This window comes from Elaeis guineensis, chromosome 4 (assembly GCF_000442705.2).
Source record: "Elaeis guineensis isolate ETL-2024a chromosome 4, EG11, whole genome shotgun sequence".
Taxonomy (NCBI): Eukaryota; Viridiplantae; Streptophyta; class Magnoliopsida; order Arecales; family Arecaceae; genus Elaeis; species Elaeis guineensis.
This window is the reverse complement of record NC_025996.2, coordinates 7865757-7892043: the sequence shown is the minus strand read 5'-3', so window position 1 is coordinate 7892043 and position 26287 is coordinate 7865757. Positions and strand designations below refer to the sequence as shown.

Below are 26287 nucleotides of genomic sequence, written 5' to 3'. Positions count from 1 at the left end.
GCAACAAGCCTTGCCTTATAACGATCTATGCTTCCATCCGCCTTGCATTTGATTTTGTAGACCCACTTACAAGTGACAAGATCAACTTTCTTGGGCCTTAGCACAAGATTTCAAGTCTCATTCTTCACAAGAGCCTTCATCTCCTCATCCATAGCATCTTCCCATGCTTTAATATCTTTAGCTTCTTTAAAAGAAGCTGGCTCGTGATCATCAAGAGGTCCCAAAAAGAAACAAAAAGTAATGCTTACCAAGTCCCCATCTCGATAACGAGCGGGTTTCACAATTTTTCTGTAGACCTCCTTAAAGTTAGTGCATCATCAACTTGTTGCACACTTTTAGCATTGGATTGCATAGAATTGCTCCCCCTATCACTTTGCTCCACCACTTGTGAAGATATATAATCAGTAGAGGAAGAAGCTGTAGGAGCACCAGGTGATAACGGAGCTTCTGTAACTGAACTTGAAGCTTTTATGCATCCGATATCAACATCTTCCAAGACAACACCTTTTGGAAAGAAGTAAGAAGAAACTTCATCAAAAACAACATCTCTAGAAACCACATACCTCTGAGTTTCTAGATTCTTGCACTTCCACCCCTTCTTTCTCTCACCATAGCCAATGAAGATATACTTCTTGGCCTTAGCATCAAAGCTTGCTCCTCTGAGAAGATGGAATATGAACATAACAGGGACATTCAAACACCTTAAGATGTTGAACAGTAGGCTTCTCTCCAAACAAAAGTTCATAAGGAGACTTCATATTAATCGGACTCAAAGGAATCCGATTGATGACATAGGCTGCACACGCCATTCATTCCGCCCATAATGCCTTCGATAAGTCTTTTGTATAAAGCCAACTCTTGCAAGTCTCCATAAGATGGCGAATCTTTCGTTCTGTGATACCATTTTGCTGTGCTGTATCCGCACAAGAAAGCTCTCTTTTGATGTCATGCTTGCGGCAAAATGAGAAGAATTCATTTGAAGTAAACTCTCCTCCATTGTCAGTCAACAGTTTCTTTCACTTCTTTTGTAGTATTTCTTTCACTGTCTGCTTAAAACTCTTGAAATTTGGAAAACACTTCCGACTTCTCCTTGACAAAATATACCCAGGTGAATCTTGTAAAGTCATCAACAAAAAGTAACAAATAACAAGAGCCAGAGTAAGAAAGAAGGAGTTTGGGTAGGACCCATCAAATCACTATGAATAAGCTCCAAAGGAGCCTTGCATCTCCAAAGAGATTTATCCAAAGAACGTACGATGATGTGCCTTGCCATACTAACAACCCTCGCATACTTCATCATCAAAAAAAAATATTGAGATTTGGAAGCCCATTCACAAGATTCTTTTTCCCCATAACCTTTAACTTATCCATATTGACATGGCCAAGTCTAGCATGCCAAATCGGGGCACCTTCATTTGCACTCATCTTAGCAACATATGAGTTAGAAGCCGACAAGACATATAAGTCTTTTATCCTCTTACCAGTGTGGATGACTTCCGCCTTTAACTCCTTAATATTGCGGAGAAACTTGACATTCTTCAGACCAAAGAGAACACAGTGGCCCATATCCACAGCATTAGCCACCGAGAATAGATTCTTCTTCATCCCAGGCACATGATAGACACTCCGAAGTGTAATAGGACTGCCACCATTGCATGGAAGAGTGACAAAGCCTTCTTGCTCCACTTCGTGGATTGTGTTATCTGCCGTTACGATAACATCATTGCCCTTGTACTGATGGAGACTAACGAACTTTGATTTATCGCCTGTGAGAAGGTGGCCGCACCCAGAGTCAATAATCCAATCATCTTAGAAACTGATGGAAGCCATAGCCCCCATCGTTGTGGTGTCTGCTACAAAACACTTGCTCCAATCTTCTTCAGCTCCATTAGAGTAACTCTCCTTATTGGCGGTGTTACCTCCTTTGAGCTTGACACGACAATTCTTCTTAATGTGGCCAAACTTGCCACATCTATAGCTACATTGAATCTTCTTCTTGCCATCACCATTGGAGGAAAACTCCCCCTTCTTGTTAACCTCCTTCTTGTCTTGGCTCTTCTTTTTGCCAGAGAAAAGTGCCTCTCCTTCACTTTTAGAAATAGAGGTTTCTGCCATTTGTCGAGCAAGAGATTCTTGGGAAGCAAGAAGGCTTTCAAAGTCAACCAAGGATGGTTGTATATACCACCCTTGAATAGATGTAACGAAAGGAACATACTCCTTCCGAAGAGCACAGATGATAAAGCGCCTCATGCGTGTCTCCGAAATCGCCTCGTCAGGAGCAAGCATAGAAAGCTCCGAACATAAGTTTTTAATTTTCAAGAAATATTGAGAAATGGAGAGCTCGCCTTGAATTGAGATAGCCAACTCATTCTCCAAAAACTGAAGCCGAGCCATATTCTTCTCATTGAGCAAAGCATCAAGAGTGGACCAGATCTCCGAAGCCGAGTTGCACCCAATGATGTGTTCAAAGAGATCATGAGAGATAGACCTCTTTAACACAAACTCAGCCTTCGCATTTGCTTGCTTCCAAGTTCTTAGAGCATCGGCATTCTTCGGAGCCATCCTTTGATTGCCATCAACAACTTCCCATAGGTCTTCACCAACAAGATAGGACTCCATGCAAGTCCTCCAAATCTTGTAGTTGGAGTGAGTGAGAAGTTCGACGTCAAGTCCACCAACGCAACCAACGGACTCCATTGCCAGATAAGAGAACCGATTGTCTTCTACACCAAGGACGTCTTGAAGAGCACCTTCATCACCTTAGTGAAGCTCTGATACCATGTGAGTTAAAAAGGGACGACCGCTATCGAGTCGCAATCCCTTTCCAAACGCAGCGGTAGAAACACCACTAGCCCAAGATCGCCAACCAATATAGAAGAACAACCGAAGTATATGGTGGAAGAAGATAATAAAAACTTGACTCAGATTCTTACTAGTACTCGACGAAAGGTTTACATGGCAGCTATATATAGTCATGGAAGGAAAACTTTTCCAACCCATGCATTAATTACAACTCAGAAAACTAAAAGACATAATAACTATGACGTGGAATACATCAGAAGACAAACAAGAAACTAAGAGACATATTAAATAAAACTATTGGCCTTCCCTAAGCAAGCATGGAACACGAAGTGGTAGCTCCATGAGTTGCTTCCATAAATGCACTTAAAAGATATTTCAACGAGGTCTATCTTCATTTCTTGCGTGCCTTCTCCTTCGGATTTTGTCAAAACGGACTTTGACGACAGCATTAGAAATAATAAGAGTGGTGCCGATTTTATTTATCCAAAGTCCTGATATTAGGCTGTTGGTTGTGAGAGATTTTTATCTTGTTGAGCTTTCAATCTTAAAATCTGAACTGCATGCCGCTTGAACGGATATCATCTACGTCGGATAAAAATTACGGACAAAAAAAATCTTTATTGAAGTTAATTTTGCTACTATCATTGACCAGATCCGAGGCAATTCAAAGCAGCTAGAGGCATATCTTCTCCTTCGATATATCTGGACTATACTTTATCGCTCTGCTGCAGTGTCAATCCGATGTGTATATCGAGAGGCAAATAATGCAGTAGGCTGAATTGCATCATTTGTCGCAAAGCATTTCGGAGACTGGATCTGAAGATAAAGAGATTCTTGTCTGTCCGATCTATGAAATATTTTGTATCTTGATTTGATGGACTACTATCGTTTCAGAATAGTATGAGCTTCCGTTTGTATCAAAATATATATATAATCAAATGGGTGATTTTTCATATTTTTATATTTTTTATTTTTTAATGATCTGACGTGTAATAAGTGCTGCTAGAAAGCTGCCCTCCAAAGACCTATTTATTGTAGTATCAAAGCAATCCATAAGAGATAAGAGACTTAGGGCCTGGAAAAAGAGTCCAAGCGTGATGGAATCCTTGGCTGTAAAATAAAATCGCAGTCGCGTGGAAAACGGGAATACGGGACAACATGGCCCATCACCAGTTATATTCAAAGATGATATGGATAATCAAATGGGTGATTTTCACGTTTCGAAATTCTTCGTTTTTTAATGATCTAACGTGTGAGAAATGCTGCTAAAATTGGAATGCTGCCCCTCCAGAGACTACTCATAGAAGTGCCAAAATAGCAATCAGCAATCACAGGAGATCAGAGCCTGGAAAAAGAGTCCAAGTTTGATGGTATCCTTGGATATAAAATAAAATCGCAGTCGCGTGGAAAACGGGAGTACCCGACAGCATGGTCCATCACCAATTATAGTCAAAGATGATATAGATAATCCAATGGGTGATTTTCTCGTTTCCATATTCTTTCTTTTTTTAATGATCTAACGTGTAAGAAGTGCTGCTAAAATTGGAAAGGTCTCTAAAGACCTATTTATGGTAGCATCAAAATAGCAATTAGCAATCCATAAGAGACTCAGGGCCTGGAAAAAGAGTGCAAGTGTGATGGAATCCTTGGATGGAGAATGTCAATCTTTGGAGCTCCTGAAAGCTCAAGCCCATGCATGGAACCACATATTTAGCTTCATAAACTCCATGTCCCTCAAGTGTGCCGTGGAGCTCGGCATAGCTGACATCATCCACGCCCATGGCAAGCCAATCTCCCTCCTTGAACTAGCAACCAAACTATCCATACCCCCCACCAGAAACAACGACCTGCGCCGCCTCATGCGCCTCTTGGTGTTCTCGGGATTCTTCGCTCGGGAGCGAGATGGAAACAGTCACGACCACGACGAAGAGCTGTACATCCCCACCACCATGTCTGCTCTCCTTGTCAATCAGAAAGATGTGAACGTCTCGTCCTTCGCTCTCGTAATGCTGGACCAAATGTTCCTACACCCATGGTATCACCTCAGTAGTTGGCTCAAGCAAGATATGCTGCCGGCCACTCCCTTTGAGGCGGCACATGGGAAGGGTGTTTGGGAGGCCACCAGCCAAAGCCCGGCCTTCAACAGTTTGCTGAACGAGGGAATGGCAAGCGACGCTCGGTTCGTGGCCAAAGTGGTTGTGGAGGAGTGCGGCGAGATCTTCCGGGGCCTGAGCTCGCTGGTGGATGTTGGTGGAGGGACGGGCACGATGGCACGTGCCATCGCCGATGCCTATCCACACGTGAAGTGCACCGTACTTGACCTCCCTCAGGTGGTAGCGAGCTCGGAAGCGGGCGAGACGGTCCAGCTTGTCGCGGGAGACATGTTTCAGTATGTTCCTCCTGCTGATGCGGTGCTGCTCAAGGTATGCTCCTGCTCTAGTACTTTGTGGTGACTTGATGTACATATAGTAGCTCTGTTTCATGCCACAGTATTTGTTATAAACTAAATTATATAAATACAGTAGTTCATTGAAGATTCAGATCGAGGATTAAAGGACCATTACTTTGATATAGTAGCCACATATATCATCTGTTATAAAAGAAAAATCTAAAACAATTTATTAAAAGCAGATATTTTTATTAAAGATCTGAATTTTGATATGATCTGCTTGCAAACGTGAATCCCCTCAATTTATCACGTTTGGAGTGATAAATTTTATAGTCTTACTTCTTATGTCTTACTTCTTATGGTCATTTTTTTTATAGTGGGTGCTGCATGATTGGAGTGACGAGGAATGCGTGAAGATACTGAAAAGATGTAAGGAGGCTGTTCCATCTAAAGAAAAGGGAGGGAAGGTGATTATTATTGAAATGGTAGTCGACTTGGATATTGGATTTCCTGAGTTGGCCGAAACACAGCTGCTCTTTGATATGCACATGATGGTCCAAACCACAGGAAAGCAAAGGAATAAATGTGAATGGAAAAAAATTTTCATTGATGCAGGTTTTACCGACTACAAAATCACTCCAGCATTAGGCTTACGATCGATTATCGAGGTTTATCATTGACTAGTGTATAGATAAGGGAAGTCATCTAATGGTGGCCATGAATTGATCAATTTGCTGCTCTCTTCTAGTTTAATCTAAGATCTTCATTTTGTAACCTATTAGAAGTCTTATGGTGTTCTCATTGGTGGCTTTTCATAGAATTACAGTGATGTTTGTGTTCGTCTTTGTTTAGTTTGCAATCTATCTGTCATATTAAGTTGATTGGCTTTCTCAGAGCAGACATAATGGAAGGTATTTCTTGATTGCCTCTGTAGCGAGTTTGCTGTGCATTACGGAGCTAGAATCCTTCTGGCAGATGTTAATATGGTCTCATCATATGCAATGGGAAGAAAAAGAAAATATCTTAACTATGAAATGACAAGCTATAATCAATCAGGTGCATTCCATCACTGAAAACTTATAGAGGTCCATATTAAGAAAAAAGCCATTGACGTCAGACATCTTTATTCTGTTAATCTCCACCAAGCTTTTCTTAGAACCCTAGAGAATCGTAAGAGAGAAATTCATAAGCTGACTACTAATCTTGCTGAGACCTAATTAACTAATGGCCTAATCACCAAATCCGAAGTGGAATTCTTACTCCCATATACTATTCTTGGAGTGCTATGGTGTACTCCTTTCCCTTCGCTCACTACTGCTAAAGACAACAGAAAATGGTGTTTATCAGCTAAGCTCACCTATTAATTATAGGCTCAATTTACATGGGATTTTATTGTCATGCATAAAAATGGGGAAAAAGTTACCATAGGAATACCTTTATTGAAGAATTGAGCTGCTTTCTTTTTTTTTTTTTTTTTTTTTGGGTACAAAGAATTGAGCCGTTGAAGATCTCGAGAGAAGACGAAAAGGACCACGGAGAAACGGGGCCTCTTAATGTTGTTCTTACCCAAAAAAAAAAGGCAGCCGTCTGCATGAGAGGAGATAAAAAGGGAGCTTCCCGGACGTAAGACAAACCTTTGGCACTTAGCCAATAAATGTTAAATATTAATACATATTTATAATGTGAAGTGGTCTAGGCCAGTTTAAGATTGGGCTGTCGCTGGAGCAAATGTTGCTGCTATGTTCATGGATTACCATGGATGGCTCCAGAAGAGGTTACAGCAAGCCATGTTGCCGAACTGGGGCAATCATGACGTATATAGCTTAATATATATATAGCATCAGAATTTGTCAGTCACAATGTATGTAGCTTAACGTATGTATAGCATCAGAATTTGTGTTTTTCGGGTAAAAAGTGGATCCAACATTCGAAGCCCAGTTTCTAATATGAGACACTTTGAGATTGGGCCATCCAGATATGTACATGGATTGCATGGATGGCCCATCATAATCTATGTTGATCAATAAAAGTTTTCCAAGTAAAAAGTTGATCCAGCGTTCCAAAGCCAGTTTTTAACATGCGACGAAGCAGCGGATATTCAAGTCAGAACTCAGTTTACATGACAGATTTTGCAAAAATGATCGCTTTATTTTCTTTCGCAGATTTATCCCTGCGATGAATAAAGACCAAAAGTGTTTCATTCACGTTATAAACGTCAAACCCGCGGACACCATTAGGGATTATTTTTTCCAAGAATAAAGTGGAAGCACTTCGAGATAGAGTTTCTTGGTCTAGCTAATTGTCGTGCTTATGAAAATGCTTGTGGCTGCTACTTAAAAATTTTAAACATAAGATAAATTCCGGAACGATTTCAGCTTGGATTAGACACTAATTAATATTAGAAAATTTTGATAAATCATTTGGCATACAATGTTCTTAAGCAAAATAAGTTTCAAATTTTTGTTTTCCAAATAGATGTGAGTATTACCAAAACTATTAAATATAGAATAATTTGCCTTCTTCATTAAATTATTTACGATTTTATGGTATGTTATATTCTTAATCTAGGTAAATTAAAGTATTGTTATGACCAACAAACAGCTGAACCATGATAATTGCAACTTAATAAGATTTTCCTACTTGGACCAATCCTTCTTAAAGTCTAGTAACATTAAATCTCTTCTTCGCAGAAATTTCGTATGGTTTAAATCTCTTTTTGGTGATGAGAATGGTTTAAATCCGAGAAATCTTATTAAAATTATTGTAAGAATTTCAGAGTTGCAAAATATAGCTGCCTTTATGTAGTGTGAGGATTAGGATATTCGAGAAAGAATGCCCCAAAAGTTCTTCAGAAGCTTCTCACATGTGAAGGATACGCGTATAACTCTGTACACTAGGCTAAGAGTTCTTTTGCCAAAGCCATGAGCTTTCTAGGTGGGAGGAAAAAAAAATTAAGCCGAAAAACTCTTCACCTCCAAATCAGGAGTTCGGATAGACCTCCATTGATGGATGCCATCTAAAGTCCCAATGGATAAGGGTCAAGGAATCACGTTGTTCCTTTCCCTCTCCATCCGCAGTCATTTCCTTTAGCTAGCTTTCCTTTATAAAAGGCTTCGTGTCACTGCCCACTACATTACATCTCACATAAAAGCCTCACCGCCCACTTCGCTAGACCTCTCGGGGAGAATCTAAAGAGCAAATTGACTCTCTCTCCTCCGTATGCTCTTTTATCCGTTGCTTATCTCTTTGCTTTCTGGCCATGCACAAGATGATAGCTCAAAGGGAAACAGACTACAAGCCATATCTCATAGCTTACGTAGACAATAGAGACTGCCAAGTAGGCTTTGCCAATGCAAGAAAAGCATGCATTGACGTTGGAGTAGATTAATGGAAATTGGGTGGAGAGGGAAAAGGTGGTGACCTCATTGCCAAAATGACAAACTAAGTGGCAATCTAGATATAAAGTGGGTGGTGCTAGTGTTGCTTTCTGTCTGGTACCAAGTTCCTTGAAGGTCTTTGTTACTTTAGTATTGACTCTGGATACATTTCATAGAACTTGCTTTATCCGTCATTAGCCGAACGGAGCAATAAAATTCGCATGATAATGAAGCTATGGAGATTCCTCCTGTCTGCAGCACAAATATAATGAGCCACATGCAGGATTCGTACCTAGCCTTCACGGGGTGGGTCCTTGGTTCAATCCTACATCTCACCTTTCGGCACAGCCTTGATGAAAAGGCCCTCAAAAATGTATATGGGAATCAAGTCCTTGGGGTGCAGATTAGTATACTATTTTCCTTTGATACTTCAAAGATTGATACAGAGATAAGTAAACGGATACCATCTCTTCTTACAATGGTGGTTGCATGTTTATTGCCGATCAGGCTTTGGAGTGGTGGTTCACATCACTCGTCTCAGTGCGTATTCCTACTGAGAGGTTCTGCTCTTGAGCCAGGATGGTGGCGTTCCCACCATGTATCTTGAGGAAAAAGAACTTGAAGTTAAGATTAATCTTATTTGTAGCCCAAAACCAAGCCCATTTAAAGCAATGTCCTTTAATGTGCTAATTAATCTGGACCACATTTTGGGAGACCATTAAATGGATATTATTATTACTTGCTGAATGCTACTTTTATTTTGTTAGTATTTCCACCTCTGATATTATTGAAAGCTGCGGCCAGGGTGGAAATTAAACATGCAATGAATTAAGAAGACGAGTATACGTTGAAGTTATTGAATTTTTCCTGATTTTGATAATAAGTCCCATGGGCTCTTTATTTTGGCCAATTGGGAACACCTGAGACTTTGAATGATAATTCTGCATCGGAGTCGTAATAGTTATTCCCGCGAGTATTTGAGGGTTAAATTTTGGAGAATCACTATGACGCATTTGCATGTGTAGATCACAAGCTTAACCTTCCTTGTATATTCTTTTTTTCTTTTTTGATTTTTTTTGTGCTTGATATTAAATATAGGAGTTAGGCATTTCATTCTCTTTACGTCTCTCCTGGTATCGTTCTGTTGGAGGATTGCAATTTAATACAGCAGGGTTGAGTCTGATATCAGCTGATTATGAGTTAATGAGCATCCAGATAGCCCTTTTTTTCCTGAAACTCTGAAAAATACTGAAAACCTATCTTGATGCCGAAGTAGGTAACTCGTTGTTAGGATCTTTTCACGTGCAAAAGATTCAATGATTGAGAAATTTGAGAGACCCAAGAAGTGAGTGTTCCATTTTTCTGATTCCACTCAATTACTTTGACAATCAATATTCCGATCCCCCTCAATTACTCTGAGAGGGAAGGCATGACATAGGTAGCCTGTCAGAATTTAAAATCTTATCTGAAAAACTAATAAAAATATATCATTTAAATTTTTTTATTCTATTTAAATATCTAAGATCTTTTTAATAAATAGTTGAGTATGACTAAATACGCACCTACATGAATTTTTACGTACTTCCTCCAATTAAGTCATAGCATTCTCACCAAACTAAGAATCTAAATTTATTCAAATTCGATTACAAATACCATAATTAGCCTGTGATCAGTTCTAATGGATCGATATTGCAGTATTATCTAGTCTCATAGGCTATAGGCTAGGCCATTTCAGTTATCATTCATTGCAACCTAAGACCATATATCAAAAAACTAATCAAAAAATATTATTTGGATTCCTTAATATTGTATAAGTATCCATGATCTCTCCGATAAACAACCGATGTAAGACTACATATATATCATACAGATCCTCACAAGATCTGTAAGTTTTGATCTTTTCTTGTACTTGCATGTTAAATTTTTTTTCAAATGCTAGCTATTCAAATTTATTGAGTGTCTCAAGTTTATAAGCTCTGCGGAGGCAAAAAGGAGCTTTTTTTTTTTTTTTTTTTTTTCAGAAGTGGATAATGTTGGTCGCAATTGTATCCATCAACAGACCAAACGAGATAAACATGGTATGTTTCTTTTTTTTCTTCTTTTTGTTTCATTATTCCTCCTGTGTGTCGCAACAAGATCCATGAGCAAAAGATACATGAGAACAAAAAGGATGTTTCTCAAGCCCAAATCAGGATGTTTCTCCAACGCAAGCATCGGCAAAGATGAACGTGTCAATCGACAGGCCAAAGTTCGGTTGGTTTCCCATCCACTACGAGTTATTCAACGAGAGTACACTTGTGCAAGTAGTACAATTTAACTACAGTAATCAATTTTAATTTTTATTACCAGAACAAACTTCGTGACAAGTCACACTTTGTTGCCTCCCTTTTCCTCGCTCTCTCCTTCCAAATGCACGTGTTTCTGAAAATTTCTTTAATCGCCTCCACTTGGACTGCTCCCACTCGTACTCACCACGAGTGGCCGACCAACCCTCAGGTTTAGACCAAGCCCTCTACAGGATCTCCACGCAGCCAATGACTCAATGCCACTAAGTCTAACTGAACCCTAGTTTCTCCAGAAGAAGACATCGATTCGATATCGAACCACCATCACGTGGTCTATAATACTACAAATATCCACCTTAGTACTTGACTAATCACCAGATCATTGAAATATATGCACCTTCCAACAAATATGGATTCCACCATTTGTTTTCTTTTCCCGGTGTACATGAGCACAAGAAAGATTTATTCAGAATCTCAGGACAATACGTCGCGAAAAGACGGTCAGCATACGCAATTCAAACTAGCAAAAGGATTGGATGATTTGGTTGGTGGCCACTAAGGTTAGAAGAATTAATCAAGCAGCAAATGCAGGGTCTGCTCTTGAGATGGATTGCGAAACCTTAGCGGACTAATCTCTGGACATGAATATTGCCATGAAGAGAAGGCTGATTCAACTTTTGCAACGTTCTTCACTATCAGGCCTTGACTGCAGACATTGAGTCCAAACACAGTCCTTATCTACATTAATGTATTTAGAATTGGTGGGCCTTGGAAGGTGGAATAGAATGAGAAGTAGGAACAGGGGGATGCCAAGTCCCTCTCCAGGGGGAGCAGGTCCCGTGTTCCGTCTCCAAACGGGCAAAAGAGCTGGGACCCAAGGAGGGTGTGGAACTTGTTTTTAGGAGACCCATGGAGTTAGGCTGGCGTTTGTCGCACGAGTTGACACTTGATTACAATAAATTTGGAAGTGGGGCGGTGATGCGTGTGAACGGCTTGACCTTGATTCAAGAAGCAGGGTAGGCAGCACGCTAAGAAAAGGCTTGGATAAAGTGGGTCCGGCCAGGTCCCAGGTCCCATGTCCCATCCGGTGCTGACCTAGCACCACCTCATTTCTGTTGACCGGTCGACCTCAGCATATTTAAATGATGACACCTTTGTTCTATCGATGACATGGTGCGCGGCACATCCCAATCCTATAGTTTCATTTTATGATCGGATTATTTGAAAGCAATAAAAATAAATGATACAGATTACGATATTTAGCATAAGAAAAAGATAAAAAAGATGATAAACTAAATAATAAATTTTATATCTATTTTATCGAAAGAAAAGATAAAATAAATATGAAATAAAAGTGATATTTTTTTCGCACAAGATTACCGAGTGGGGGTAATTAATTTAAAATTATCATTATTTGATGAAAATACTTCATTTTTTCATTGAAACCCACAAGTTGATTTATTCTTTTCTAAATTAATAATTAACAATATGGTTGTGTTTAAATATATTTTTTAATAAAAATATAAATATTAAAAAAAATTATAACAAAAAAATATATTTTTAATATATATAATTATTCTAAAAATATTTATTAACTCATGTAAATATATTAACAGCCTTTATATAAGTAAACCATAAATGGTCAAATGGACTAGATAATATATATACACATATATTTCATTTTCTAAACTGTTTATTCAAGAATATTGCTAGAAATTAAAAATATACTTAAATAAAATTCCACCAAATATAGTAATTTTTTTTGTATTATTTTTTAAAGTTATTTTTCTACCAATTAAATATAATAAAATTTATCTTCTCTGATAATTATTTTTTATATAAATAACTTTTAAAAATAATTAAATTATCTGAAACATCCAAGCCAAATGAACTCACTCCATACTCCCATCCGCAGCTCTCCGGTTTGCAAACAGAGGGGGATGTCATTATTATGTTGTAATCAATGCCTCACCAACTATAACTAATTATTATGGTTAAGAAATATATCTAGAATGTGAATAGAATTATTTAGCAGTTGCACTATGTGCTGTTGGCTGGCAGCTAGACAAATGGTTGGGCTCGAGGAAGACATGTAGAAAGCTAAACCAATGTCTAGAAATATGATGTGTCAAATCAATCAAGATTCATCAATGCCAATCGAACAATGTCTGAAGAGGTTCCTCTTTCAGTTGATGATAGAACTCCACTATTATTTCCAGTTTACGAAACGCTAGCACGAAAGAATATATTGGAACACGAGGAGCAAGACTAATAGATCACGTATGGATAATGGATGCGCTTGCCGCATTCTGCTTTTCGTTAGGAAACAGCAACTTTCGTTTGGCCATTTTGATGTGGAGTTTTATCTTGTGAGTTTTTGGATTTATTTTTTAGTTTTAACCTTCATTCTAAGTCGTTGTTTTGGTTCTCAATTGCCATATAAAAGATTGTTCGGGGATGCTAGTTGTTTTAAGATACTGACCGATAGCCAATTGTTAATATTGAAACTAGCTTTTTTCTTTTTTGGGGGGGGGGTAGAAGAAACTAGCTTTCGAAGGTCATAATTCTCGATCAATTTGGGTCAACAAGTATTCCCTTTCTAGAAAGTTTACCGTGTATATGATTTTAAAGATCATAAGTGATAGGAATTATATATTTTTACGAGATCAATATATAGTTGTTTGAAGTTTAATTTAACATAATTATTTATGTTGGATAATGTATTAACAAAATCTTTGTTTATCTAGTTCAAGCCCCTTTTGAAAAGCTTAACTTTGCTTAAAATTTGCTAGAATTAGCATTTATTATTCTAAAAATTATTACACTTTTAAGAACACTAAAAATGTTAATCACAAAATTAAAGCTATGTAACTTTATGATGTATGCTAAGGGAATAAAGAAGTTATCTTCTTTTACCTTCAATTTTAGTCCTATTTTTTAAAAATCCCCCAAATTCTATCTTGGAAATTTGAATGTGTATATAATAATTTTGAATATTTGATTTTTTCGTTTGTAAAAAAGGTTTTTTCATGTCAACTAACATTTTTTTCCACAAAAACTAATTTTTCTAGTTATGGTTGAAATTTTACTGAGAGTAATATTTACCGACAACCATGTTGAGGAATAGGACAGAAGTTAATTTCATCGGCTAGTGAAATTATAAGGTTTTCCACAAGTTGTGAGGATGTTATTATTATTTTTGGCAAGAGGATGCTACTATTTCAAAGATGCATTAACTTTAAGTTCGCGCTATTAAAATAGTTAATACACATCTTAAAAAATGTACCATGCATCACACAATAGCTTAGATAGCATCCTCAATGATGCGGGACAATCCTAAAAAGAAAATCAATCCTAATAATCAAGCTCTCTTCTGTTCATCAACAACAAATCACGTCCAGCCAGGGACTCATTATTTCCAGGACAGACAGTATAGTTGTCTATACTCTGCTCAGGAGGCGTGATTGATTGATACGAGACTAAAGCGAGATCAATCTGAATGATACAGACGAATGCCATTCGAGAGATCAGTAAACAATTAGTAATAGAAAATTTCATAAACAGATAGCAGAAATTAAACATGCTCACGAGTAGATGCAAAAAAAAGAAATAAGAATGGAACGAGAGAAAATAAAACATTAAACCTGTGAGAAAATCCAAGAAGATGATAAGAATCCGGATCGTGGTAGTTAAGAAACTACTCTGATTAGGGCTCTTAATCTTTTAACCAAACAGATCCATCGATAAAGAACTAGGTCTTTACCAACATCGGATTAAAAAAAAATCAAAGATCAACTGTTAAGGAACGAAGGTCCTTGACAGCATATGATCTGTAGAATAAGAAATCACTCCTTCTCTCAGCACGACAGATGAAAATTCTGGAGGAGACAGATCTTCTCTTGACGGAATAGACTTGCGTGGGTAGATGGAGGAGTCGATCAGAGTCGCAGGAACACTGAATCTTAAGTAGAAGAAATAGGATAGAAAGTGGGCCTCACACCCTCCCCTTGTGGGGCGATTTTGGGTCTCACACCCTCTCCCTCTCGGAGCGATTGACACAAGTATTTGTGGAGTTTGTAAAATCATTCATTATTTTTTTCATGAAAGATACAAGGATTTATATAGGACTCTAAGGGTCCTGTTTGTTTAGGAATCTCTTATCTTTACAAGAAAGAAATCAACCCTCCACAAAAAAGTAAAGCATTATAATCTACCATAGGAAAGAAATCAGCCTTCAACAAAATAAGTAAGTAGCCAAGAACTCTTAAGGAATTCTAAGGAAGAAATGGAACTCCATGTGGGTGCTTGATGCTTGACACAACTTGGCATGAGCACGGCATATGCTGGCATGCATATTTCTTCTCTTGGCATGTGGAGAGTGGTGGCTCCAAAGGTGACGTGGACAAATCCAAGTATGGCCCTATGGATCCAAAGCCAAATGCATTAAAATTTATTGACTGAAAATAAATAACGGAAGTAGAATCAATTTAATGAGGCTTCTTCAATCCAAATCGAACTTAAATCATGTTGTCGATTTTTGATGGCTCTGGTGTCCGCACCAATTCTCCCGTGGTGGGAAAAACTCGATCCTGTCGAGTGTGGGTCGATTCCGCTCTGGTGACGCTCAAGTAGATCGGGATCAATGTATTGCAGCTCTTCTCGAGTAATCCAGGTATCTTCAGACTCCGGTCGACCTCGCCATCTTACCAGATACCGCTGATAGCCTCGACTCCGGGTGGAAAGGATCTGCTCATCCAAAATTTTCTCAATCTGATCGTGTTTTGCTGACATTTTGGCTGGTGGACACTCAGGGATAGGTTCGCTCTCAAAGGTTGGTTCAGGCTCAAATGGCTCACTAGGTATCCGAGTTGGTTTTTTTTATATGCGACAAGAGCTGTAATGTTAAAAGTAGAGCTAATTCCAAAATCAGAAGGTAGGTCTACAATATATGCATTTGATCCGATTTTCTTTATGATCTTAAATGGACCTGCTCCTCGAGCATGTAACTTCTTCACGGTTCCGAGGAGAAACCGTTCAGGCCTCAATCGAACCATCACATAGTCTCCCTCTGCAAACTCTTGAACACGTCGATGAGAATCTACATTCTGTTTATAAACTTTATTACTCATACTAATTTTTTTACTGATCTCTTTATACAGACTCTTGACATGCTGTGCAAATGACTCTGTAGATTCGAAAATCCTAGCATGCATGGGTAGTGGGATGAGGTCTATTGGTTTTCTAGGTTGATATCCATGAACTACTTCAAAAGGACTCAAACTCTCCCTCACAAATCCTTTTTTTATCAGCTCTCCAACTTATCTTTATAGCTCGGTATGCTCATTAGGATTCAACCTATAGTGGAGCAAGTTGGGTAGGGTAGACCCAGGAACTAAATCAATGGCATGTTGAATATTTCTCATAGGCGGTAAGTAATCTGGAAGATCCTCAGGAAAGACATCATGAAACTCAGTAAGAAGGCTAGCTACTTCCTTAGGATAATCCACCTTAGAATCCTCACGAACTTCTCTAGCAACAAGCATCCAAACTGGTGATCCTTCACTCATGATCGTCTCTAATTCTTTAGCACCTATCAGATTGAGGCTTTTCTTCTTAAGATTTTCTTTTGGTCCCTCACCTATCTTTCTATTAGTAGCCTCAGGTGGGGAAGGATTAATCGTGATCTTCTTACTCTGATGAGTAAAGCTACAAGAGTTGGTACGGCCATAAATCATAACATCATTGTCGAATAGCCAAGGCCGACCTAATATGATACTTCCGACTTCCATGGGTAAGACATCGCACCACACATGATCCTGATAGGAATGAAGCTGGATGGGCATACGGCATCTAAATTTGATGGGAATAGAGGAGGAATCAATCCAAGACACACGGTATGGACTGGGATGATCTACAGGAGTTAATCCTAATCGCTTAACCATGTCGGTGGAGATGGCGTTGATACAGCTACCACTATCAATGATTACCTTACAAATTTTATCGCCAAATTTTATGAAGGTATGGAAAATAGAGGTCCTACGCCAGTCTTCACTTTTCTTAGTTTGGGCTAGAACATACCTAACGACTCCAAGCCTAAGGTCTGACTCAGGTATGGCATAACCTAGGATGTCCTCAGTACTCTCAAATTGCTCGGTTAAATTTGGATCAGCTTCATAAACTTCCTCCTTAATATTTTCTAGAGTTTCTCCTTCTAATTCTTCTACGCATAATGATCGGTTGGGGCATTGTGCAGCAAAGTGACCGTAACCATGGCACTTGAAGCAATGAGATCGAGAACTACTTCCTTTTGATAACTCTCCTATAGCTCCTTTTCCTTTATCTTCTTTTCTCCCAATAGGATTTGTAAGTGGAGGTCCGTTACTAGGAGTTTGATTAATATTAGGTCTCGATCCAGAAGGGATTACTCGGTTGGGTTCAGGACGATGGGGAGTCGAATATCTAGAAAATCTTTCAAAATCTAAGGCAAGTTGATAAGCTTGTTCCAACGTGGTTACCTCTCGCAGAAAGAGCTCACGCTGAATATCCTCTCGTAATCCAGCTCTAAATCTAGATAAGGTAACAACTCTATCTTCGGCTACTCCACATCTCATGAGGTATTCATCAAATCTCGTGATATACTCGGTGATTGATCTATTTCCTTGAGTAAGCCTCTGCCATTGATCTAAAAGTCTTTGTTGGTAAGAGGTGGGGAGGTACTTCTCTCTGAGTTTTTCTTTCATCTCATCCCAGGTTTCTATCGGATCTTGTCTTCTTTGATTGAGAAGACGCTCAACACTTTCCCAATAAAGTCGGGCTTGCCTTACCAATTTCATCCAAGCAAATCTAACTCTCCTTGCTTCAGACATTTCGTACCATCCAAAATAGTGGTCCATATCTGATTCTCAATCTAGGTACTCTCTCGGATCTAGACAACCATCAAAACTTGGAGCTTCGACTTTCACATTCCTAAGAATATGCTCATTTTGATCGAACTGGTTATGGTGCGGGCGTGCCCCTATAGGTCGATCAAGTTCTAGATTCCTACCTCTTTGTCCTATAGGTAGTCGGGGAGACTCAGGTTCAGGTTGTTTCTGCCTAGCTTCTTCTAATACCACTATTCTCTCATCCATGGCTTTCATAAAATTTTTCATGTCATCAAACTTTTCAGTCAGAGCATTAATGATGGCTGCTATATTGGGATCCATATTGGTGTTGGGTGGGAAAGTAGGATGTTGGTACTAGGTACCTGATCTAGTGGTCATGCAACTCTAAGATGCAGAAATAAGGTGCAATAAAAATTAAAATGCTTGAAAGTAAAGTACGAAATTTAGAGTGCGAAAATTTAACTTGCGAAAATTTAAATTGCTGAATTTAAACTAAAGCCCTAATCAACCTGCTCTGATACCAAATTGATGCGGGACAATCCTAAAAAGAAAATCAATCCTAATAATCAAGCTCTTTTCTGTTCATCAACAACAAATCACGTCCAGCCAGGGGCTCATTATTCCCAGGACAGACAGTATAGTTGCCTATACTCTGCTCAGGAGGCGTGATTGATTGATACGAGACTAAAGCGAGATCAATCTAAATGATACAGACGAATGCCATTCGAGAGATCAGTAAACAATTAGTAATAGAAAATTTCATAAACAGATAGCAGAAATTAAACATGCTTACGAGTAGATGCAAAAAAAAGAAATAAGAATGGAACGAGAGAAAATAAAATATTAAATCCGTGAGAAAATCCAAGAAGATGATAAGAATCCGGATCGTGGTAGTTAAGAAACTACTCTGATTATGACTCTTAATCTTTTAACCAAACAGATCCATCGATAAAGAACTAGGTCTTTACCAACATCGGATTAAAAAAAAAATCAAAGATCAACTGTTAAGGAACGAAGGTCCTTGACAGCATATGATCTGTAGAATAAGAAATCACTCCTTCTCTCAGCACGACAGATGAAAATTCTGGAGGAGACAGATCTTCTCTTGACGGAATAGGCTTGCGTGGGTAGATGGAGGAGTCGATCAGAGTCGCAGGAACACTGAATCTTAAGTAGAAGAAATAGGATAGAAAGTGGGCCTCACACCCTCCCCTTGTGGGGCGATTTTAGATCTCACACCCTCTCCCTCTCGGAGCGATTGACACAAGTATTTGTGGAGTTTGTAAAATCATTCATTATTTTTTTCATGAAAGATACAAGGATTTATATAGGACTCTAAGGGTCCTGTTTGTTTAGGAATCTCTTATCTTTACAAGGAAGAAATCAACCCTCCACAAAAAAGTAAAGCATTATAATCTACCATAGGAAAGAAATCAGCCTTCAACAAAATAAGTAGCCAAGAACTCTTAAGAAATTCTAAGGAAGAAATGGAACTCCATGTGGGTGCTTGATGCTTGACACAACTTGGCATGAGCACGGCATATGCTGGCATGCATATTTCTTCTCTTGGCATGTGGAGAGTGGTGGCTCCAAAGGTGACGTGGACAAATCCAAGTATGACCCTATGGATCCAAAGCCAAATGCATTAAAATTTATTGACTGAAAATAAATAACTGAAGTAGAATCAATTTAATGAGGCTTCTTCAATCCAAATCGAACTTAAATCATGTTGCCGATTTTTGATGGTTCTGGTGTCCGCACCACTCAACCCACATTATTATTATTATTATTATTATTATTATTATTATTATTATTATTATTTCTAAATAAGCGAACACAACTTGTCTAGATGGAAAGAATACCCAAGCATAAGGGTGCAAATGGGGCAGGTCAGACCAAATAGTGATCCTGATCTAGTCCAGTTCTTTGATCGGATCTAAATATTGGATTTAAATCTAGTTCAATAATATATCAGATTAGATCGGATCAAGTTCATAATCAAATTTCTTGACCTAATGAGTCATTTAGGTCAGATCGGATCCTTTTATAAACCGGCTTCAATCCATAAAATATGAATTCAATTTGGATCCGAGCCAGATTTAGATCAATATAAAGTTGTCTTAATAGCAGTGATTCTTTTTAGCTCGATATGAGTCTCGATTATTTTTTTTATGAGGATTTTAGTACGATATTTAGATTAAGATAATCTTAAGACAACATCCACTGCTAAAATGGCTAAAGAGGAAGACAAAGAAGACCAACAAGAAGGACGAGACAAAAGAAAAAGGGTGGAGAAGGAGAAGAGACGAACTGCAGGGGATGGTGGAGAGGGGAGGTAGAAGGGAGGAGAGAAACCGCCATCTCCAGCTCTCTCTAGTACTATCCAACCACAATGAATTCTAGTAGTCTCTGAGATAATGGAGGGCAGGTTGGTCATTGCATTGGAGGGTTGCTAGCTTCCACTCCCTGCTGTGACTCAAAATTGCCCGTTCTGCTTATATTGAATTTTTACTATTTGAGCTTTTACAGTGACATGGTTACTCTGCATTTCTTCAGCCTCCATTTTTCTCAACAGCATATCAATTCCATTCATTACCCATATGACAGGCTCCCACAATCCAACATGGAACAATTCAGGGCGAAGGAGAACCGATGCAAGTATATCATCGAGAAAAGAGAGAGGGGGGGGTGGGGGAGGAGAGAATCGGTTCAAGTATACTGAGAAAATGGTGCAAACTTTTAAAGGAGTGTTTTTGGCTCTGCGAAGTTCATAGCAAATAAAAACAGTAAGACACCCAAAAACATACACGTTCATTGCCAATCCAAAGTTTCGTATCTGTCTGTGTATAATATCGAAAGGATGGGTTTCACATCAAGCACCATCAGACTATACATCAAAAGCATAAAACCATCTATCTATATGTAGGCATTCAACAAGTTTTTCACAGGTTGGTGAAAAGAACTGAGCAACATTGAAGAAAATATAAAAACATTAATATAACACAAAAGTCCCTCTAAACTTGATGGCTGTCAATTGCAGCCATGCATCTTCCTTGATCACGGGGTACAGCAATCAGAGCAAATAGGATAACCTGTACGAACAGCTTCCTTGATAGAATAGTTTGGTACCGATTGGTGTGGTTCAAGCTGTTCTCATGACAGGATAAAACTTGCCCATCTAAATTTGAGAATAATATCTTCGGTTTGGGTGCGTGTTCAGATTTCATACTGGATTCAGATCGAATCGAATCAGAGTGGATCATTTTTTATTTTATGATTCAAATCGATCCAAAAGTTTCTACAGATCGGATTAGATCAAAATTCAGTAACCTAGATCCAATCCAAAAAATAAAATAGACCTAATTTTAGAATCCGACTCAGCTCCACAGCTCCTTTAAAACAATTTGGATTGGATCATATGAATCGAGCTTGATCGGATCATTAGTCAATCCAACCCATTTGTATTCCGATCAAAGCATATCTTGGCACATAGGACCATTAAGGAGGTGATGCTTTTTTTTTTTTTTTTTTTTTTGTAAGATGGATCATTCAAATAAATCTTGTATAAATACATCCAAAAAAATCAGAAAGATAAATATCCCTGAATTTTCTTGAGGAAGATCTCAAAGAAGTTCATAGAAGATCTCCGGAATGCTCAGCGACATAGGCTGCCATCCAATTCATCACAGAATTTGCCTCTCTGTAGATATATATGACTGTAAAAGTAGTGCACCCGGCAAAGAGGACGGAGGTATCTTGCAGAAAGGGGTGATGGGCCTTTTCCTATAAGGACCCACGAATCCAGGACACAATCATAGCTGATCCACCCTCAACAGCTATGTAATCAACTCCCAGCACCCTCCGAGCATAAACAACCCCTGCCCAAACTGCCCGAAGCTCCGCCTTAGCCATTGAAGGATCAATAAGGAACTGACCCCCAGCCGCCAGTAGGCTAGAGTTAGCACTCCGAATAACAAATTCCACACCGCCTCATGTACTCTGACGCTCCCATCAAAGTTGACCTTCAAGAATCTTGGAGATAGGGGCTCCGAAACAATAAACACCCGTCCGATCGCTGTGTGAGCTGGGTGGGAGTCCCAAGTCTCTTCGAGCTTAGAGGTCACGTCAATCAACTCACTGGTAAGGATCAGGGTTCTTTTAAGGGTAACCCTCGTTGGACACCTTCTAAACTCAAAAATAGTAGTATATATATTATTTTTATTTTATTTTATTTTATTTTATTTTGAGGGAGGGGGGATGGTTGAAGAAGGGTATTACTGTAGTGAGTAATAAGGTACAATATCAATGACAAGTTACAAGATGAGAAAGACTACAGACCACAAACAATCTCGTATCAAGAGGATGTATTGGAGAAGGGTGGTACAGCAAGGAGGGATACAAATGAGAGAGCATCTAAATAGACTCATGAACAATAGATACTAAAACGCAAGAAAACTATGTAAGATTCTTCAACTGAATCAAATCAAGACAGAAGCAGAGAAAAGCAGGTGATGCATCTTTATAAACAACGAAAATGTAATAAATCCTCTGCAATAAAACTAAAGTGCAAAAGGTAATAATTATAAATAAACTTAACCCTTTCGTCATCAAAAAAATACAAAAAGAAACTAAGCTCTTTCAAGATCACTTCACCAACTTGAGGAATGGGGGCCCTCATGCATACGTGCTATCCTTTCGCACTCAACCTTTCCACTGGCCAATTGAATTTCGTCGCCGGATATTGCCAAAGTTCTTTAATTGTGACCACTTTCACCATTTTTAAACTCCTATGAAGTTAATCACCCATACAAGTCACGACCAAATATAGTTTCATCAGAATTAACTATACGCTCATGTCATGGGTCACTAACCCTTGGACCAAATAAACCATTACAAAACCGTATCGATTGTTATTATATTAATTCACATATACGCAGCGCAACTTACAAGCGATAGAACCACAACCTTGCGTGTTCACGGTCTACTCTCACGAAAGCAACCTAACAAGTAACCAGACAATATACATGTATGAAAAAGTATTGCTGATATATTGTCCATTTCTGAATAAAATTACAATATTCGTTCATGGTTTCTTCTCCGCCCCCCAATTTCACATCCCGGAGAGCGACGTGACAGCCCCACGCGTGGTGTGAGTACAGCAAATAAAATAATCCCTCTCACCGTACAATGAACAATAAAATCAATAGCAAATTAGCCACCACCCACACAAGCATCTAAAAATTAAAAATAATGTAAAATGTTTCGTAAATATAGGAGGAGGGGAAAAGAATGGAATCCGAACGGAACTCCTTTTCGTTCCTCGTGGCCCATGTCGATCACATGGATGATGAGACGCGCGCGGCGGGGGCGGGCCGAACTCCCCCGTCGTGCGAGCACATGGACCGCACGCACGGGCGCGTGGGGCCGTTGGATTCTCGGAACATCACAGGTGACGCGATAGCAGCCACGACGCCGCGAGGACGGCGAGGGTCGTGGGGAGACGCACCGCGCGCGCGTGGCCACTGCTGGCTTGGTCCCCGCCGAGGAAAACCATCGTGTTGTTGATCAAGGGCAGCCCCGCCGCCGCCGCCGGATTCTCGCCCGCCGATTTCTCGCTGTTAACACATCAGAAAATAAATAATTAGGATAAGATATTGTATAAAGAATTCAGGTTTCCAGCTATATTTTGAGTAGTGGGAGAGGTGGGTTTATGGGCCGTTCAGACTGGTGCACTTGGAACTACCTTATTAGGCGAGCAGGTAATGTGGAGGTGGAACTCGTTATCATTGCAAATCCAGACAAGGGGTGGAAGGGAGGCAGCTGTGTGGAAGGGGACGGCCGACCATGGACCTTAGTAAAGTATGGTGGATCAGACGCGCACACAAGCCCAAACCGACAGACGCTGTGCTGGATGCTCCACCGTCCGCCGGACCAACTCTCCATTCTCTAAGGCGGAGAGATAAGATTTTTTAAGGAACCAGTTGGGCTGACGTTTCATGTCGTTTTAGCATGGCCCATTAAATAAACTAATCTTAAGCCGCCATGTCAGCAGAGAAGGCTAACTGGCGAATAAGATACAGCTTAGCGAAGCTTGTCGGGTACACGCCATGGGAGACATCAAATCATCTCGCCGGTATTACGTCCGGTGGTCCCGCCGTCTATCAAGTTTGACGTAAACACCCACGAGGGATATCGCCGGTGCGTGCCAGTGCACGCATCGTGGTACACGGATAGAAGGGAAAGCTTTCCTTGCCGCGCCCGTTTCTATCACGCTTGCCTTGCCAACCAATAACGCAAAGAGAGCAATCTAAATCAACCTCACACTCGAATTCTCATACCATACCTTGTTTAGATCACTGTACGGATCTGCACCGAATTCAACCCACTTGGCCACACTCTTAAGAAATTTTTGGATGGGCTTAGGCTACCATATGTATTGTAAACAAAGCCAATGACATATTAGCATCTTTACCTAAAAAATATTGTGATGAGATGTCGTATTTTTTTTTCGTTGGCTGTGCATATAATATAGGTGATAGACTTAAAAATTTAGCAAAGAAGAGAGGAGCTTTAATTTGACTGTCACACGACGGAGGCAAAATTAACGTACCTGCCGGTGCTAGGACAGAAGGTGATGAGGTAGTTGGCGTTATAGCAGGTGAAGGTAGAGGTGGCGTCGTCGTATGCGTAGCTGTAAGCGCGGGGGCAGGCGTTCTTGAAGAACTGGGAGTAGGACGAAGGCTTGCAAGTGTTGGGGGTGTCGTAGGCGCCGCTGCAGCAGTATTGCGGCGAGCCAAAGGCGTCGCAGGCGCTCTTGCAAGCCACGCTCTCGCTCCCTCCGTCGGCGCTCTCCGCCACCACTTTCAGGTCCGACGGGCAAACACCGTTGAGGTCCACCAGACACCCCGTCGAGCTGCAGTTGCTGCCGGGGCTCGCTCCTTGCGGCGCCACCAACATCGGGAGGTTGTAGCCGTCGACAAGGCTGACGTCGTAGAAGTCCTTTCCCCCGCTGCCGTCCAGGGTGAACTCGGCCAAAGTCGCTGGTGGAGTGGCGCCAGTGCCAGAGCACTCAACGGTGCCGGACCCGCAGTCGGCGGTGACGCAGGTGAACTTGCCGGTTGTGGAGTCGGTGGAGCAGAGGGTGCGGCCCCAGATACGGCCGGACCATTTGGCCGGCGCTGTCAGGCTCCGCGACTCCCCGTTCTGCAGCGCGAACCCCGTTGTCTCCAGCTCCGCCGTGCCTGCTCCCGATAGCAACCCCGGCCACACCGTGTACTGACAGTTGTTCGTCAGCGTGAACGTCGCAGATAGACCCCCTGAAACATAAAGGATAAGACCCCTTTATAAACCATAAATCCCTCAAGCACAGGAAAACAGAGGAAAACAGGGTAGAACAGGGGAGGGAATTCAAGGACGCTCATTACCTGAAACGAAGAAGAGAAGAAAAGAATGGATTAGGACCGGAAGAATTGGGATTCTGGCCATTTTAGAGGATCTTGGTGGGTTCGTTGGACTGGGTTTTTTCCTTCTGAGGAATGCAGCAGAAGGCTATGGAGCTCTGTGGATTTTGAGGGGAGGTGAGTGCTGCATCTGCTATTTATCATGAGAGATGGGGAGCTGTATCTCTCAGGAGTCTGCAAAAGTGGGACCGAGGTGAGTAGATATTAAAAGCTTTTGACGTAATTCAGCAAACGCATCTATGTATCTATTTTTGGACTGCAGCAACACGGAGCAGGTAGGGGACTTTAAGGCTTGAAGGGCCAAGTGAGACCACAAAAAAAAAAACGACTCTTGGGATGCAATAACAACATAAAAATCTTTAAAAGCTCTTAGATTTGTGAGGACAAGGAGAGTTTTGGAATTCTAACGGCTGGGTCGTTGGTTGAACAGATTCGTGGGCAACCTTCGGGGACGTGGTCAAAGTGGGGTTGCCGGACGGTTTGCAGGTCTAAGGGGGCATAATATTTTAATATTTTATGATTTTAGTTAATGCATAGTGTCCCGATTTGTAAATTTGTTGCCGCAAAAGGGCTTGGTTTGGATGATATCAGATGTTAAGAGACCACGAGCGTCAAATGGCCGCCGGTTGGGACATGATGGTCCGAAATCACGTGCCGCAGCCGTTTTGGATTTACGCACGTTTGGCGACCATGGATTTGTCAAAGTCGAACAGACCCTGACAAGCGTTGCGGTTGCCTCCTGTTTTCCCTTTTTTTTTTTTTTTTTTAGCCTCCAGCTTAATGAGGCTTAAATTGCAGTCTTTTCTTTTTTATTTTTATTTTTTTTGCACTGGCGAGTCAAAGAATTGGATATTACTGTTATCTTATTACGGAGACTAGATCATTGATATAATGGATGACTATGTAGTACATTCTATGTTGGAGCTAATTTATCCTCATGCGGGCTATAGTTCACATTTTGATATCATTAATTTTATTTTATTTTTTTTGATAAAAAAATTTATTTTATTTTATTTTTTTAAATTACCTTCCTTTTGGAAGAGTCGGCTCCCTTAGATACGCATACACATGCATAGAAAAGCTTCCACTA

The 26287-nt window shown here is 40.1% G+C and overlaps 2 protein-coding genes and 1 pseudogene across 2 annotated transcripts; 1 reads left to right on the top strand and 2 right to left on the bottom strand.

Annotated features, from left to right (window-relative positions):
- The first annotated feature begins 4390 nt into the window (after window positions 1–4390).
- Window positions 4391–6118, top strand: LOC105044075 (trans-resveratrol di-O-methyltransferase). Its single transcript, XM_010921871.4, has 2 exons — window positions 4391–5225; window positions 5569–6118. Exons 1-2 carry the CDS (start codon window positions 4440–4442, stop codon window positions 5869–5871), a joined length of 1089 nt encoding a protein of 362 aa, XP_010920173.1. The 5' UTR covers window positions 4391–4439; the 3' UTR covers window positions 5872–6118.
- Window positions 6119–11423: 5305 nt separating this feature from the next.
- LOC140857239 (uncharacterized) lies at window positions 11424–18891 on the bottom strand (annotated as a pseudogene).
- A 3873-nt stretch (window positions 18892–22764) lies between these two features.
- LOC105044076 (thaumatin-like protein 1b) lies at window positions 22765–25318 on the bottom strand. Its single transcript, XM_010921872.4, has 3 exons — window positions 25162–25318; window positions 24348–25053; window positions 22765–23352 (listed from the first exon to the last, which is right to left on the bottom strand). The coding sequence occupies exons 1-3, from the start codon at window positions 25220–25222 to the stop codon at window positions 23181–23183; spliced, it is 939 nt and encodes a 312-aa protein (XP_010920174.1). The 5' UTR covers window positions 25223–25318; the 3' UTR covers window positions 22765–23180.
- Between the last annotated feature and the right edge of the window lie 969 nt (window positions 25319–26287).